A 17,955-nucleotide genomic window follows, 5' to 3' on the forward strand; every position below is an offset into this window, starting at 1 on the left:
TGTCCCCCTCCCATAAGAAATTCATTAAATACCTTGAAACTGATACTGCAAACTAAATTAGTTACACTCATGAGATTTTAGTTTTCTTTTAAAGGAACAGGAAAGTTCTGAGGAAGAAACTCTCTGAGTAAAAAGCCACGAGATCACAGGCCATGTTACAGCTAAATCTAAGAATTTTCAAGGTTTGATCATACAGGATAATCCATGTCTATGGATAAGTACCCCTTTGTTCATATTGTTCGTCCTACTTGCACTCCTTAATGTAATTTAGGATGTTGGCATAACCTGACATAGCATGTGTATCTGTATAGAGTAGCTAAATATAATAATCTAATAACTAAACATAATCTGCAAAGTATTTTTATATTATTTAACTCACTAGCTTCTCACAGTAGTCCTAAGAGCATGCTATTATATTATCCCCATCAGTTACACAAATTAAATTTGGGATGCTCGGCATATCCAAAGGTAAATTTTAATTGGGGTGAATTCAGATGAGGAAATTAAGACTATGAGATGCAAGTTATGTCCCTGTATGAGAGATCTAGTGAATCTTGAACCCAGTGTTCCATGCTGTTTCACACATAGCTAAACTCTAGAAACTATTTAATAAATCAGCAAATAAGTTGTATCTATGTGGACAGTTCAGTTCCAGACCTGTGTCTTCTTCAGAGCTTTATAGCACGTTACAGTGAAAGAATCCAAATATTTAACAACATGTGAATCTGTGAGAATGTCCACTTAGTGGACTTAAGATGGGAACCCAATGAAATACTTTCACTTACTTATTCAATCAATATTTACTGAAGTCCTTCTTTGTATACTGTGGGGAACAAATCCCAGTCAGCACTGGCATAGTTGAAACTCAGGCTGATAAACTCTGCCATTGTGGAAGTCCAGGGTGCTGGAGGGACACCTAACTTGAGCCAGGCATCCAGGGAAAGCATTCAGAGGGAAGTGAAGTCTCAGCTGGGAAGGCAGAATGAGTGGGAATTAGCTACAAGGAGAAACAGTGAGGGTGAGCGTTCTATCAGTAGATACATTCTGAGTCCAGAAAGTAAGTAAAAGTGGATTGAAAAATGAAAATGAACCAGTTGGAGCAGAGACAGATGAAGCTGTGGTGATCAAGGGGCTGGGGAATGGAGGGCCTTACAAGCCACACGAAAGCCTGAACTTTATCCTTAAAAGTAATAGGAGACCACTGAGGGATTTTAAGAAAAATGATGGTATTTTAGAAAGAGCATTCTAACAGCCAGGTAGAAAAATGTGTTCTCAAACTACAGGTCATGATCCATTGGTCAGTTATGAGATCACTGTAGTGAGTCACAGATAGCTAGAGTTTTTCCTTTATTATTATTAAATGCATAGAATAGAAAATAGCATGCATTGCGGAAGAGTATATGGGAATTACGGTTTTGTGAAACTTTTGGTTCAAGAGTGTACGTGTGTCCTAGATATTGATGTGAAATGTATCTGTCCCAATGGATCTCCATTTAAAAATATGTAAATGAAAGTGTAGTGGACAGACTGTAGTGGAATACAAAACTCCACTGTTACATTATTCTAGCAGTTCACAGCTGTAGCCTAAAAGAGGGGTGAGGAGAGAGATGCAGTGGGATGGAGGAGTTATTTTAGAGGTAGGAAGAACTGACAGGAATTGGTGATGCATTAAATGTCAGGGAGAGATAGAGGTCAAGGATGACTTCCAGTTGGGTGTATGATGGTAGTGCTATCCCCTGAAAGAAAAGGAACATAGAAAAGCAGATTTGCTGGAGAAGCTGGCTGTTCACTTACACAGGTTGAACATAGGAAGTATATTATTTTCTACACTGTAACAAATTACAGCAAACTTAGTGACTTAAAACAGTACAAATTATCTTACAATTCTAGAAGTCCAAAATCCAAAATGGGTCTCGCTTGGGAAAGATCAAGGTATCAGCAAGGCTACATTCTTTCTGGAGGCCCTGGGTGAGAATCCGTTTCTTTGCCTTTTCCAAATTCTAGAACCCGCTCGCATTCCTTGGCTCAGGAACTCATTTCTCCATCTTCAAAACCAACAGTGTCTGAGACCTTCTCACATCACCATCTCTCTAGTTCTCTGTCCCTTGTGATTTTTGTTAAATTAGCATTTGTTAAGTAGACCACAAGGGAAATTGAAATAGAAAAGTTTATTACTTCACAGGTCCTGGAGGAGGTACATGGTGCACCTTTGAGGGGCCATATGCAGTTGGCGGCAGGGGAAGGTCAAGATGCAGGCAGAGACCTTGGGTGCAAGTCTTTATTAGGGCCTGCAAGTGGAGTGCTTTTGGAGTTCCTAGGCTAAGACCAGATTGGTCAATTCAAATCAAAAAGCAGAGTTTTGGTAACCTCCATGGGGGTCTTATCTAAGGGGTGCACAGTGGAAGGAGTTGGGAAGGAGGAGAGACTGTTTATCACTGGGGCAATGGGAAAGTCATATCAGAAATTCACAGTTGTGAATCTGTGCGGGCTGCTGTCTAGTACATGGGTTGTTAATCTAGGCATGTACTTGAGGGAGAGGCTAGTGGCAGTTCGATGCTCAACTGCTTTTGTGCTAAACAGCGCCCAACCTCTCCTTCACAGTCTCTACTCCCTATACATTCTTTACTCAGAATAGCTTGTCCTTTAACCAGAAGCTGTATTCTAGGGAGGTGGTCATTGGCTGATAGCCTCAGGAGAATGAACAGACCCTCTGGAGTTTCTGTGTGATGTTAGGTGGATTCATCAAGATTCAGAAGAATACAGCACCTCAGAAAACACCCTGATTGTTGTCCCCTTTTCTGTTCCATTGGTTATTCTATAAAACCTCAGGACACCAATCCCAAGATGGATTCACAATCTCTAAGGCATTAGCCTGCTGTGACCCCCCACCCCTTGCCTGGCAAAGCTTTATGCTGTCCTTTTCTAATTCTCCCAAAACTCTATCCCCAAGATTCAATTTGGCTATTGGGGTTCAGAGGCCAGTTTTTTGGCAACAATCCTGGGCAGCGAATGCCAAGAGCTTCTGGGTCCCTTCTTGGTTCTTCCCAACCGCCTTGGTGTGAGAGGGTGTATTTGTCAGCCACTACCACAAAAAAGATGCATCACACGTTACCTCAAAATTCATGGGTTTGCAGTTTAGTTCCCTTCCTGTGTCCAAAAGCACATCACTTGCCCGAGCCAAGTATCAAGGTTAGTGTGTGGGGTGGGGGCTTGGGGAGGGGGAGTATAGAGTATACATTTCTGATCTAGAGAAGAAAAAGAATAAAGATTTACCAATTCATCTCTCCATGCTCTGATGCTTGTTCGTGGCTTATCCCTGGCTATGTAGTTGAGACAATGTGCTGGTAGCCCCAGTGAAAAGATATCAATAATCATTTAATATTTAGGGACTTCTTGAGATTACAGGTTGTTGCAGATCTAAAGGATCCCTGATTCACCCAAAGGCAGAGAAAACAGGACCGCAGCCTCGCAAGTGAGAGTAAGATAGAACGAGCTCCAGATAACTAGTTGCTTTGAGAAAACACAGCACTGATTTGCCGCTGACACAGGTGAGAAACTTGGGTATGAATACGTTCCAGTGAGCTCTTCTACATTTTAGATAAGAAGGAAACTGAGCTAGAGCAGCAATGATGAATCCCTTCTGTTAAGGTTCTGCTTTCTCCCCTGAGTAACTGGCCAGGATTAGGGAAGGAATCTGATCTGAAATAGAAGTTTAAGTTATCAGATTCTCCACAACTAAGTCAGAACCTTCCAGAATATCTCACAAACAGCAGTCCCAGTCACCTACATCTGAAAGCAAGGACTAAATACCTTTCATTCTAAATAGTTCAAGAGATTTTACACTGAAAGAAATAGATAAAATACATTTGAGCCTTGTGCAACACAGGTTTGATCTGTGAGGGTGCACTTAGACCCAGACTTTTTTCAACAGTAAATACTACAGTACTACACGATTCCAGGTGGATTGAAACTGTGAATGCAGAACCTAGGATGCAAAGGAACTGTGGATGTTGAGGGACCCTGTATATGGAAGGTGGACTAGGTTATACGGGGATTTTTTTACTCTGGGGAGGGCTGCTTCCCCTAACCCCTGCCAGTTGTCCAAGGCTCAACTGTATCACTATTCCATATTCTATTTCACTAAAAAGCATCTCATATAGGAAATCATCTTTCTCGCATCCCACTCTTTTGGGAAAGCACTGATTTTGTCTTAGTTTTTGTTGAGAGAAGAATTGAAAACATAGAAGCTCTCTGTCAGAATTGCAAGCCAGATCTGTTATTTTCTCGGTGTCCAGCTTTGCAGTTAAACACCTTGCCTAATGCTGGAGTTCCTGTCCTGAGGCTAGCATTAAAAAGCAGCTCTGTGGGAAAGAAATGGATATTCTGCATCCCCCTGCCTTTTTTTTTTTTTTTTTTTTTTTTACCAGAGGGACAGAAATCCTGAGCTGCCACTTCTGGCAGCATCTGTCAGCATTAAAAAAGAAGCAGAAGCAGCAGCAGCAGCCCTGCATTGTGAAATATGGCAGAGTGTGAACTGGAAAGGGCCTGCCTGCAGTTTGCCTTCAAGAACTGCTCCTTTGTGGGGTCCGTTGTTTCCTCTCAGAAATTGTAATCTATCGCCACCTGGTGGCCCCTCCGTCGTCTTGTTTGAAATAGCGAGAATTGGGCGTCTTAACGTGTGCACCAAGATTTGCCCAAATACAAATTACTCTATCCCTTTTGATTAATTTCTTTAATATCAGAATTTTTTCATCTGCTGAATAGCAAGGGGGAAGGGACCACTTGACGATTATCTGAGGAACTCAGCTCTCTTTTTTTAGGAGAAAAGGAAATTTCCGGAGTTCTCTCCAGCATCATACTGGCTGGAATTCTCCCTCCCTCGCCACACTTTTAACTCTTTCCTGTCTTCCAGGAGTGAGTGTGATATCTGTTAGGGGATAAGAGTGTCGATTTAGCTACGGTTCCCAAAGAAAGTCCAGAATGACTGGGGAACTATCTTTAAAGTATAGAAACACACCGAATAGACCTTCGCTCCTACTTAAGAAAGGCCGAGTGTAAGGTTAACAACGCTTCCACAGTCCTCATCTCGGGAGAAAGACTTAAACGGTGAGCACTGCCATTTTTTTCCTCTTTTTTGGTCATAAATTATATACTTAAAATAGATTTCAACGAGCAGTCTGGAATGAACCAACACTGGTTCTAAATTACCTTTCTTTCCTGGAGGCTAAAAACGCTAAATGCGTCACACACACACACACACACACACACACACACACACACACACACACAGATTGACGTTTCTGATTTATTCACCTTGACGTAGATCGTATTTTATGCATGAAAATCTCCCCGCAGCCCATGTGAGCGCCCCTTCCACTCCTTACTCCACCCACTCCCTTTTTCCCTTTGCTGAAAGGCTCGGCTCCAAATCCGGTTGGAGTAATCTTTAAACCTCCTGGGGTAAGGGCACTGTGGGCGGAGGGTCGTGTTCCCAAGTTCCAGTCATCCTTGACCTAAAGGAAGGTTGTCCTCAGAGGACATAATCGAGTAGGCCAGGCTGCAGGCTCACAAAACCTCCACGCCCAGAAGAGACCGGAGGGGTCGCACTCGCCTCCCTCCTCCTCCTGCCTCTGGGTCGTCTTGTTCCCATTTCTTCAAAGCGCTAAATCTTAGATCAAATGCAAACGAAACAGCTGGGCGGATGCCACTCCCTTCCGGGCCACCCCTCACCACCGGTTCGAGTCCCCAGAGAGGATATCTTTTTTTCCACCCCATTATCCAAAGCATTTTCCCCTCCGGGAGTAATAAAAGATAAAAAGAAGAGTGAAAAACGCAAACAAAAATATAGATCCCAAGTGTTCTGAAAAGCCGAAAGACAACCACAACCACCTCCGTGCAAATTCTTGCCTGAGAGGAGAGAAAGGGGGGTGAAATACTCCATTACTACCACCCCCTCGCAAGGGAAGACAAGAATAGCGGTTACTGCCGGGTGGTGGATGGGGCGAGCGGGGCTGGTTGGCTAAATGCTGGAAACTCAAGCGGACAAAAGAGAGGCTTAAGCAACCAAACCGTGGGCTCTGTCCTTGGTACTGACAGAGCCGTGCCCTGTGTCCTAAGTCCTTGTGCTGAAACTGGAATTCCAGGCCCTCAGTTCCTTACCATCTCCACTGAGCCCTGAAGTCTGGGTTGGAATGGGATATAATTGGAAATTAAATCAAAACCATGAAGTCCCCAAGTCTGTTACTCTCCCCGCCTAACTGGATCATCTGTGAGTGCAAGGATAAGTTGCCAGGACAGTGTGAACTCCATGAGAGCAGCACCTGGCACAGAGTAGGTGATTAATAAATAGCCGTTTAATTACTAATATTTAAACATTTTAAGTTAAGAGTGCGCAGGATCCTTCATTCCTGCCCCCCCCCCCCATAGAGGAGAAAGTGAGGGAAGTCCTCGCAGGTGGACGAACTCAGCTTTAGTTTGCGATACACAGTCTTGTAGGTGATTTCATTCTCCAGCGGGATTATATTATTTACTGGCTAAAACGTTAGGGGTGAGCGTTTTGGACACCGGGGTCAGAAGAGGGAGTGGTTGGAAATTTCTCAGTCTGATGCCACAGGTGAAGGTAAACGAATCTTCCTTTCCAGGGAATCTCGGGTCTTGGGAAAAGGTGGAGGAGACAGGTTGAGCAGGCGTCTTCCTGTCACAGCAGACCCTGAGGGGCTCCGAGATTTGTTGCCTCCTCCAGCTAGCCTCCTTGCCCGCGCGTGTCTCGAATGATTTAGCACTAGCACCGGGCTCCCTGATTGGTGCAAACATTTCTTTCAGGGAAGTTCGAGGAGAGGGGTGTGGGTGGAATTCCGAGCCTCATTTCCGAATAAAACGAGCATTTCAATCTTTGCAGAGAAGCTGCGTGGTTCAGGGATGTTGCCTGCTCGGAGTGGGCACGCCCACCCTGCCCAGTCCTGAGCTCTGGCACCCAGAGCTGCGGTTACCACACGCCTACTGTTCGGGATGCTCTTCCATCCTTAAAAAGTGTCCGAGCTTTCATTGTAAGGTGGAGAGAAGGCAGGAGTATTGTATCAAGGGCAACGCGGTTATTTCAAACCTCACAGCGAGATCCCTCTTACTGATTGGGCTGGATCTTCCCGGGGTGGAATCTTCGCTCTCCCTTATGAAATTTGCAGTGATTTGTAAGATTTTCGGCATTCTCATTGTGTCGTGGTGAAAGGCAATAAGACATTCAGAGAGAAGGAACGGGCCTCTGGTGGACCCGCAAGGCCGCATACGTGTCCATAAATAACTCCTGCCTGCTGCACCAAAACGGTGGGGAAAATCACTGTGAAAACGAGTAAAGGAATCACTAGTCACATGGTATCACCCAAACACAAAGTTCAACTTTGTTTTGCCCTAAAGAAAAAGAGCTGAGGTAGAGGAAAGAGGAGAACATAAATTAGAAACGAGGGTGCCTGAGGGATGGCTTGAAAACCCGGCCAGCCCTCCAGGTGTTGGCTCTGGAGCGCGAGGAAGGACCCGGCTAGCACTGGGCCTCTCCCGTCTCTGGGCGCCTGGCGCCATCTGGTGGAAAATTTTCCGTGAACGCCTTTTCCCAGTGAGGGGCTTTCTGAACCTGGCAGTTTGTTAAATACGCTTAAATATTGCAAAAGGAGAAAACTTAAAAAGCGTGAAATCGAAGGGGGAAGGGAGGGGAGTGGGCCTGGGCAGAGAGGGCGGGTCCTCTCTCTTTACCCCACCCCCACCCAGGCCACCTCTGTGCACGAGTTCCCCTTGTGTGTGCAGCGGCGCTCGTGCGTGTTATTAACCTTCAGATGTGATCAATCAGGAGGATTCCTCTCCCTATTGCCAAGGGGACCAAAACTAGGAGGGAGCGCACAGTGGGTTGGAAACCGGACCCTTTTGCAGGTGGCACTGGGTAGCTGCGCTCAGGTGAAATAATTGGGGAGGCTCCAAGCTGGATGAGGAAACTAAAGTGAAAAGGAGATGGAGAGACCTCTTAGAGTCTGAGTTTTCGCCCCTTATCTCTGCCTTCTTTGCTTTTACAACAATCCTGGCTCAGTAGAGAGCCAGCAAGGACACGACTCGGAGCGCGCTTTACCTCAAGGAAGCGTTATGGGGTCTCAGAGCTGGGCGAACTGCGGGGAGAGAGACTGAGGCAAAGCTACTGCTCTTGATATCCCGAAGATACGGGAATGGGAGAAGGGAAAGGCGGGGGAGATGCACTTAGCGAGGCAGAATTCTTCGTAGGAATTATCTGTTCCCTCGCCTTACCCGACACTGCCTATTTAAAAAAGCGGAGCGTGTTGAGTACGTTCTGGATTACTCATAGTCTTTTTCTTTCCTTTTTTTCCCGGGCGCAGACCCGTGATCTGGATTTATAATCGTCCTATAAAGCTCCAGAGGCGGTAAGGCACCTGCAAGGAGCCCCGCCGCTCTGCCGACGAGCTGCCCCCGCGAGCAAAGGCCTCGTGATTCCCCCGCCGAGCCGGTCCCCGCCTCCCCACTCCGCCCCCGCCTCCCCCAAAGCCAAGCAGCCGCCTCTCTGGATCGCTCTCTTCTCTTCCTGGCGCTCGCGTGCGGGACGGTGCTAGCGGGAGCGAGGCGGCTGCTGGAGGTGACTCCGGGGAGATTACGCCTGTGGCAGGGCCGGGCCGAGCGGGTCAGATCGCAGGACGCTACGCAGAAGAGCGACCGGAGCGCGGGTCTTGCGGTCACCCAGCCTAGGTGGGTAAGTGCGCGGCCGCCCGGACCTTCCCAGAGCCCAGCCGCGACTGTTCAGCAGGGTCCTCTTCTCCCGCGGTTTCTTGACCACCCCACCCCCTGCCCCCCGGTGTCTGCCTACGGAACGAGTGCGTCCCGCTGGCCCAAGTCCTGGCTCTCTGTTCTTGCGCGGCGCAAAGACCCCAGCCCTCTCAATCATCCTATCCGCACCAGTGAGATTCATGCCCCGGGGATGCACAGAGGCTAAGTCTCCTGCAGAAGTGCAACAAGAGCGATCCCCCCCACCCGACCCCGCTTCCCGGCTGCGAGCACCGGTCCCATCAATGGGCCTTTGGCCAGCAGCCGCCGAAGGCGTGACTCGGAACGGTAACCTGTTACTTCCCCAGAAGCCACCGTCTACCCGCTGCCTGCGTTGACGTGCAAGTGCGCGCTCCGGGCTAGGTATGGGGTCCTATGGAGGGTGTGGAGGCGGTGGCCAGCGGGCGCTACTCTGCAGGCGCTTAGATGTACCCAGATTTGCCCGCACTCCTTCTGTCCTCCGGCCTTCGGAAGCCATCGCACCAGCGCCAAGCGCGGAGCAGGGGCGCTGCGCACGTATCCTTGTCTGCCGCCTCCCGCGCGCTGGGTGCAAGTTCCTTTCCCCGGTGACGTTCACCTTTCTTGCCTCCCTCACCCTCTCTGGGTCTGTGCATCGAGAAACCCAGGGACCTCAGAGAGTTGGATGGAGGAGAAATACAGGAACGCAGACCCAGCCCCGTCCTTGGCTTTGAGGTGGCTCAAAATGGGGTGGGGCAAGAGGGAGACAAGCGAGGTTCCGACTCGCTGCTTTCTGGCTGTCTGGAGTACAACGTGACGGTATTTCTTCCCCGGCCAACTCCGAGGGAGAACATAAAGATATGGGCCTTTTTTCCTCTCACCTTGTCTCACCAAAGTCCCGGGTCCCCGGAGCAGTTAGCCTTCTTTCCAAGGAATTAGCCAGACACAACAGCGGGAACCAGACACCGAACCAGACGTGCCCGCCCAGTGCCCCCCCCTTTCCTCCCGCCTGCCCTCCCGCCGGCTGCCGAGAGCCTAATAGGGCTTGTCGCGGCTAGACTGGAAAATCGTGCACTGAGCCACCCTAGCCCTCGCGTAGCCCAGTCCCCTGCACCCCCAAGACCTGCACTGGCCTTGGGCTCCCCTGGTCTCAGCGCTGCGCTCCCTCTCGCCCCACACCGTGTTGCCAGAGAGTCGCCCGGGCTACGTTGCCGGCGCCCAAGTCCCAGAGCTCGCGCGCACGTTTCCTCCTCTCCCAGTCCTCCGCCCCGCACACCCGGACCCAACCCGCTAGCTGCCCTTCCTCTCGCCTTTCTCTCCGGAGCCCAGACTTCAGCGCGATCGTTCGCGCTCGCGTCCACTCAGTCTCCTCCCGCGTGCCGGACCCCGGAAGCCCTCCCCGCACAGCTCTCGTTTCTCTTTGCAGCCTATTCCTGCGCCCAACCGGCCGAGGACCCCGGACATCAAAGGCCCCGGGACAACTGAGCTGATGGCGTCTTCGACCCCTTCCTCGTCCGCAACCTCCTCGAACGCAGGGGCGGACCCCAATACTACCAACCTGCGCCCCACAAGTAGGTCCTGCCCCAGTTTCCTATCAAATGGACTGCGGGGAAGATGGGGGCGCTGGGACGTGAGGCGGCAGCACTGGCGGAAAGGGAAGGGGGAGAGCCGCCCAGATGATGGAGGTTGGAAAGAAATGGGGCCCTGACCCAGGTTCCGACCAGAGGTCGTTCAACTGCCAGGGATGCTAGGCGATTCCAGGGCACTAAGAAAAAGGGAATCACGCAGGATCAGAGCGGCGGCGATCCTCCGAGGCTTAGCTGCAGGCGAAGGACGCTTGGCGAGAGTGTTGTTTTTGTTGTGTATGGTTTCTTTGCTTGGAGGGACGACAGGGGTCAGGGCACCGGGCGGTGTGAGGAAGCCGGGAGTCTCAGCTGGAATAGAGAATTTTCTGTCTTCAGCTTTCGTTGAGCCGAGATCTGACTGCCCCCTCCTTTCTTCCTGCCTTGTGCTCGAAGTCTATAATCAGCGAAAATTTCGACGTTAATTGCAGCTTTTAGAAAACTCGGGTTCCCTAATTGCTTCAAATTTGCGTTGAGCTATTGATGAGTGAGGGAGAAGCCAGGGGTAAGAAAGGTGCATAAAACGGTTTGAAATCAAGCCTCGACATTTTAGACAATTACATTTCAGAGACAAAAAAAAAAAAAAAAAAAGCGGGCAGCATCCTGAGTGGCAAGAAGTAGGGAACCAGGAGGAGGCCAGAGCTTTGCCAGGGCTAGAGAGCAGCCCTCTCTTTCCTCCAGCGCCCAAGACCTGTCAGCAATTGACAAGTCCGGAAGAGAGAGGAAGAAAAGGGAAACCAGATGAAAGGTGGAGAGGTTAATGTTTCCCCACCTCTAGCTCCACGCGGCTCCGCAACCCATTTCCAGAATCTGTCTTTAATTCAGATTGATTTCCTACCTCTTTGTAGACGCGTGGTGATGAAGGAATTGTTTTCCTTTTTTCCGATTTGGTTTGAAATGTGCTCCCTCAAAATCTGTCAGCTCCAGATAGTAACAGCCCCAGAATTTCTGTGTAAAAGGGGCTTAGGGATGGTAGTGTGGTTAGAAAAATGGCTTATTGCTTTGCTTTTATGGCTCTTTCTATAAGCTTGAGAAAACGTCAATTGTTCTCACCAGCGAAGACGGGGCGGGGGAGGGATGTTATCGGGTAAGCCCTCTATCCAACTCCTAGGTGTTGCCCTTGGCTTCCGGGCCAGAGGCCTTCTCTTAAATTCTTAGGCTACGTTCCAGTTCCCTTTGCAGCTCCCTCTCCCCGCTCCCCATGCAAGCTACAATTACCCACACAACAAAGAGGGGCTCGGGAGAGCCTCCAGCCTTGGTGGCACGTGAGCTGGGCACTGGCCACCAGAGCTGGCCAGAACAGACCAAGAGAAACAGGAGGCCTGCGCGCCTTTGTCTGATGCTCTGGCCTTGATAGATTTCTTTTCCAGTCCTCTGCATGTTTCCCATCCCCTTTTTGATATCTGGCAGGGCTGGGCAGCCGTTTTGTTCACCCACCCTTGAGACCCACACCCCACAGCCACCCGCGCACCTACTTTCCAGAGGCAGCAAGCCCTTTGGAGCGCATGCGCCGAACCCTGGGTCTGAGACCCAGCAGAGGTGCTGACCTGAGTTCGCACACGACCTGCCGCACCTGGAAGCCGCCAAGGGGGAGGGAAGATAGCCAAGGACTCGGCCAGGGAAGAGCATGAAGCACCTGTACTGAGAACACCATCGCCTGCCCTCCAGCCCAGCCGGGGTGTGAGCATCTCCTAGGCTGCACACGCATGTCTGGCTGTCTACCCATTCTCGCCCTTCCTTGCAGACACATCCTCACCCGCCCAGCTGGCTCTGCTTCTCTGCCGCTCTAGGTCTCCTTGCTCAGTCCTCACAACCTTACTCCACCTTTTGCTCCAGCAATCCCCTCCTTCTTGCCCTTGGCCGCTCAATCTTTCCTACTCTCACTACCTCAAAGGGGGTCTCTCACTTCCTCTCCCTACCTCTCCCTTTCTTTCACTATAATCCTCAACTCTAAAAGGCAGTGCAGTGGATCTGAACTCTAATGCCATGGCTGAGTGACCTTGGAAGACTCCCAGCATCTCTGAGCCTCAATGTTTTTATTTGTAAAATGAGTCTCAGATGATGACTCCTCTTGTTTCATAGGGTTGTTATGAGGATTAGGTGAGACATTGTTTAAAATAAAAGCACTCTATGGGGTGGAAATAACTATTTAACTGCCAGGTATCATTATTAGGGTTTAGCTTTCACACCAATTTACTGTCTGTTGCAGGAACTCCATATGTGGCATGCTGTCTCACTGATGTCGGGCTATTTCTTCTCCCCGCTGTGGCTCTGTTGTGCCTCGGGTTTAATGGATGTCACTGTCCTTATCGCAGCCAACATCCGCGCCCTGCTGAAGGCACGGGCCAGGATGGGGTGGGGGATGGGAGTGATTGGAGGAGCCTTGTCTAAGGAATCCTAGGGTAATTTCACACTAGATCCACCACGCTGGAAGTTGAACCCCGGAGGCAGGATAGATGCCGAGGAGTCTGAGAATATGGCAGCGCCTGGGTCCGCGATTCAGACGCAGAGGATAAGTGTCCGGTTCCCTTCGCCTTCGCCAGCTCCAGATCCGAGATGTCTGAGGGAAGGGTTAATGAGGGGCAGGTTGGGAAGAGAGGGCAGGCGATGAGGACTGGAGGCATACTGTTGTCTTACCGACTCCCCAGTCCCACTGAAGAGCAGCCATGCGAGCCCGATCATCTAGTCAAATACTATTTTTCACCCAATTAATTTCTGAACTCTTCCGCGACCCCATTTCATGCCAGTTTATTTTAAGCTGCCACTCGGCTGGAGACCCGCCAAGAAATTATGAGATGTGTTGATCCCAGATGTCTCTGTGTTCCCTTTCCGGGCCGCTGTGGTCGCCCTTCGAGTCTTCGGGGTGGAAACCAAGGGACAGAGCCCGAGGGTCGGTCGCTGAGTAACTCGAGGGTCCCGGCCTGGCCCTTTGCATGTGGGGTTAGCCCTTGGCTGCTACTCCACAGGGGCCGCTCAGAGGCAAGTCCGGGTCTCTGGGTTCGCGGCTCTCAGAGACATTGTTCTGTACCCAAGGTGGGAGCAGGAAGGGCGTGTGGTAGGGCCTTGGAGGGCACAAGTCTGTCCATCGGCCCGAAGATCTGGGTCTTCGTTCCTTTTGGGAAAGAGCTTCTCAATGAGGCGCACTGGCGAAGACCTGCCCTCATCCTCCCCAGAAAACCTTTGCCCCGACGGTCCGACCCTCACTGATGGCACCTCTCTTGCCTTCTAGCGTATGACACCTGGTGCGGCGTGGCCCACGGATGCACCAGAAAACTGGGGCTGAAGATTTGTGGTAAGTGAAAGGGCCCGCTGGGGCCCCGCAGCGAGGCGAGGCGAGCGGGCTTTGTTGGTGAAGAAGAGTGGGACTTAAGCGGAAGGGGATCCTGGCTTTTGGGTCTGGTTTCCTATAAGGTGTCTACAGCCCGGAAGCCCGGCAGAGACGCTCGTCTACTGGCCTTGACCCTCCTCTGCCCTCTCCTGAAGCGCCCGCGAGGGACCTTTCCCGCTGGAGTCCTGCGCTTCCGTGGGGCTTCCTGGCTGGGCGCGAGCACAGCGCTCCCGCGTGACAACCCCGCTCTGGGGCCGTACCGACCCATGCGTTCCGCCTGCGCTTCCCGAAGGTGGTGTAAAACGGCCTGGCTTTCCTGGAGAGCAGGCCCAAGGCAAGATATCCGCCTAAGACCGTGGCTGACACGTTGTCCCCCTTCCCTCTCCACCATCGCGCGTTGCAAGTGGCCTTCTCGGCTGGAGGTTTTTGACGTCCGTCGAAATGCGTTCAAATTTCGTTCTTTGGGGCCTTGGCGGCTAAGAGAAACGATTGCCTGCAGCCCTCGTGGCCTGCCTGGAGGAAGTGCGGGCGGCACAAGCTCGAAGGTTTGCCGAGCTTGCCTTTGAAGGAGAGGAAGGAAGGGAAAGAGGGCAGGCGAGGGTGTGAGGCCTGCAAGAGGGAAAGGGGGTATCAGGCACGACTTACCAGAGAGGAAGGAAAATAGATCTGGGAGCTGGAGAAGAAAAAGAACTGCTTTCTGGAGACGTGAGGGTCAAAATGAAAACGCCCAAGGGGTGCATTTTTTTTTAAAGGAAAAAAAGGAGATTTGTTCGAAGGGATACAGCTGAGTGGCTCCGGCTGAACAATGAGGACCCGATTTCCTTGCTACATTTCACCGTCTAAAATCTCTAGCCTTATCGGGCCAGAAAATACGGACGTCCCTGGGCAGGGGGTGGAGAGGCGGAGGAAGATTAACGAGGGGCTTATTAAAAGGCCATCCGTCAGCTGCTGCGCGCCGGAGATAGCGGCGGAGCAGGCGCTGGGCACGCCTGCCCAGCCCGGGAGCGTCCGAGAGGGCGGGCGAGCCGGTGGTCTCTGGGCCAGATCGTCCCAGCTGCCCCGCTTCCCGGGGCCCCAGGGCGGAGGCAGTTTGTGGCTGGAGCGAGAGGGGTTCTTTAGCAGCTTTCGGGGGTCATCCTTCCTCCTCCGCTTTGTCACGCGACGCCCTCCCCGCGTTTCTGGGGCTCGGTCCCCTCGATCCCGGAAGCAGCATTTACGGTGAGAAAGGGCTGCTCAACTCCTAGTCCGAGCTGTTTTACAGGGAAAGCCCAGCCCCGCGGCGGGGTGGCCCCGAGCTTCGACCCTCTCCCCAGCACGCGAGGTTCGTGGGGCCAGGCTGGGGCCGCGTCCCCGCGCGGGGGCAGCTGGCTGCAGCCGAGCTTTGTTCTATAAATAGCCCCCTCCCCCAGCCGCCATTCCCAGCTTAATGGACCGTTTAGCGCCAGGTCCCTTTGGCGGCCGCGGCGCTCGGCTTCAGCAGCCGTCATTGTCTTGCAGCCGGGCAAGCAGAACTGAGCGAGCCCCGGGCGCCCGACGCGGTCGAGGACAGGGTGGAGGAGGCTCGGGGTGAGGGCTGCTTTCCCCGCGGTCCTAGCCCTGCCTGGCAGGCAGCCTTCATCCATCCGCATCCCCGCCTCCTGACCTCGGCCCAGGGAGGTGCCTCCTGCCTCCCCTACTGCAGGTCCTGGAGTCCCAGAGAAGAAAAGGTCTAAACGTCCCAAAGAGAGACACACCCAAAGTATCCCTAAAGGGTAAAGGGGCAGGAGCTTCCCCTGGGCCCCGGAATAGGGGAACAGAAGTTTGCATCAGCTTCCCCTGAGGGTGAGTTCTTGGGCATTTGGGGGCTACCACCCTGGGGGAGTTTCTTCTGCTTCTACCCTACTCCCCGACACTACTTTCAGGAAAGTTGCGACACCTGTGACAGGTAGTGTGTTAAGGGGAAGTTGTCTTCTGCTAAAGGCAGGTTAGGAGGCTCCACATTAGCGTTTATTTTCCATACTTTGGGCCAACTCAGGCTTTCTCCGTTAATTTAGTTCCCAAGACAAAGTGCAGTCTTTGGTTTTGACCTGAATCCACAGGCCCCTCCCCTCGTCCACACAGATACCTTCATCCCTTAATCCCAGACCTTCATGACCCTCTTGACCTGACACTATCCAGATTGGTTTGACCTTTCACCTTAAGGTAGCTGAGGGACTAATGGTCATCTCACTTCCAAATTCATTGCCCCGAGTGACCCCCACTAAGCATCGTCAGTGCCTTGAATTTTGATTCAACCGCTACCCACTCTCCTATCCCCTCTCCTGGATTGCCCCCTCCCCTAGGAGAATAAAGCTGCAAGGAAGGCCCCAGGTCTCACCAGTGGAACTCTTTGCTCTGGGAGCAGAATCCCCTGGGAGAGCAGTCGGCCAGAAGAAACCCAGGGTCTTGCCAAGAGGTAGAATGGGATGGCTACAGGCATGATGGCATGACCTAAATAGAAGAGATGTAGGGAGCCCTCAGTTCTGGCTCTGGGCTCTGCTAACTTCCCAGTGTGTCCTTTGGCCTCAGTCACTTTTTTATGCAGAGGTCCCAAACTGGCTGCCAGTTACAGCCCTTGAGCAGTTTTATTTAGCCTAGGCAGTGTGTGTATGTGTTTGTATGTGTGTGTTTAATTTTGTATCAGTTGCCAACTTTTTAACAGAGAAAGACTTCAAATACTCTATATCTATGGCTTCTTGTGAAGTTTAAAAAAAAAAAAAAGGTTTGGGGAGAGGAGATTTGGCAGGGTACTTTTAGCCCAGAAAAATCAGGCAAATAGCCCCTTCCTCTAGGGAGATGCAACTCCATCCTACAGCTTGGTGAGCCAGAGCAGGGGGGTTGCACTTCGGTCCTCACTTGCCCCCTTGGGCATGTGCCCTTACACCAGGCACAGCTCCAAGCCTCACTTGGAAACAACTGGCTTGAGCTGGTGCTCTCCAGTTCTTCACACTTACAGCCACTCACTGGTCTGATTAGGCCTTTAAGTTGGGGGCAGCAGTGAGGAACCAGCAGCAGGATCCTCCCTTGGCCCAGAGGTTGAGTCATGACGGCCTTGCCTCCTATTCATCCCTGGAAGCTAGTCAGGGCTACAACTTGACCAAAGCCAACTGAGGCTTCAGCTCTCCTCTGCTTGCCTCTTTGCCTCCTAAGAATGTTGAGCTAAGTTCCCAGTTAATCACAGGCTTAAACCAGGTCCTCATAGCTGAGATGAAGAGCCAGAAGGGAGTACAATCAGCTTCAGTCTCAGGGACCTCTGTTTCCAGGACCCCTTGTTTGCCAGGGAAGTTGTCAAAGTACAGACCTCAGTATCATCCACTATCCCGTCATCCTTGGGCGAAGCATCCAATTCCTTCCAGAGCCTCTCAGAGCCCAGAGAGGACTGGGTCATTTCCCTTTTATTGAGGCTCCCAATATTTTGGAAAACAGATACCTTCTGAAAAAGTTATTCCAATAATAATATCCATTTAGTGTTTATATTAGCTAATTAATGGTTTTTAACACAAATTATAATTTAATGTAAGTATGTTATTCATAAGACAATTACAAGATGTAAAAACACTGATTCCTAGAGCATTTCAGGAAGTGTGTCCAGGAATGGGATTCAGGTTTAAAGTTGTGTCATAATTGTCATTTCCGTTCCTATCAGGACACCTCTGGGAACGCCTGTGTCAAAACCTCCTTTGGAGATTAATATCCAAAGCCCAAATGGAAGTCCTTTCTCAGAGGAAAGGAGTTGCTAAGGGCTTTCAAGGCAGAGAGACTTAAAACTTTGCCAGAAGTGAGTCCAAGCCTACCAGAGATCAGAGATCGAAAGAGCAGGCATTCAGCTAGGCAGGACCTCACCTCCATCAGAGCACATGGATTTGATCTTTTTAGTGTGGCAGCATTCCACAGCTCCCTGTTCTGGGCACAGGGGAGCAATCTCACTCAGGAGCCAGGGAATCCTGCATCCATCCCTCTGGTTAATGAGTGCAGACTCCTGGTTTTGGACTCTGGGGATTTGGAGGAGGAATTCAGAATGTAGGAGAAGAGGCGAGGGAGAGGATAGACCACCCCAATCTTTATATCCAAGTATGGAGCTCTATTATGTCCCCCTCCTGATATCCTTTAGGGCTTTTGTGGTAAGTTTAAAAGGTGCTGGGAACAATGAAAGGCCTGATGTCTCTGCCTTCCTATTCTTCCCTCCAAAAATAGACCCTGCTCCTGTGTGTGTGGGAG

The 17,955-nt window shown here is 51.0% G+C and overlaps 1 protein-coding gene across 4 annotated transcripts in view; it reads left to right on the forward strand.

Moving 5' to 3' along the window:
• The first annotated feature begins 8,377 nt into the window (after positions 1–8,377).
• The window catches only part of GAD1 (glutamate decarboxylase 1), a 38,930-nt gene continuing 29,352 nt past the window's right edge, over positions 8,378–17,955 (forward strand). For 3 of the 4 annotated variants that reach the window (XR_004319920.1, XM_006189058.2, XM_032479665.1), the window contains exons 1-3: positions 8,378–8,736; positions 10,196–10,340; positions 13,621–13,683. Coding sequence is in view for 3 of the 4 variants with exons in the window: in XM_006189058.2 (XP_006189120.1) it covers positions 10,259–10,340; positions 13,621–13,683 (145 nt within the window). In the remaining variant the exon portion in view is untranslated. Of the gene's footprint in view, positions 8,741–10,195; positions 10,341–13,620; positions 13,684–17,955 lie in introns of all 4 variants that reach the window. The other variant, XM_014562912.2, reaches the window with a different exon arrangement.

Source organism: Camelus ferus, chromosome 5, assembly GCF_009834535.1.
Source record: "Camelus ferus isolate YT-003-E chromosome 5, BCGSAC_Cfer_1.0, whole genome shotgun sequence".
Lineage (NCBI taxonomy): Eukaryota > Metazoa > Chordata > Mammalia > Artiodactyla > Camelidae > Camelus > Camelus ferus.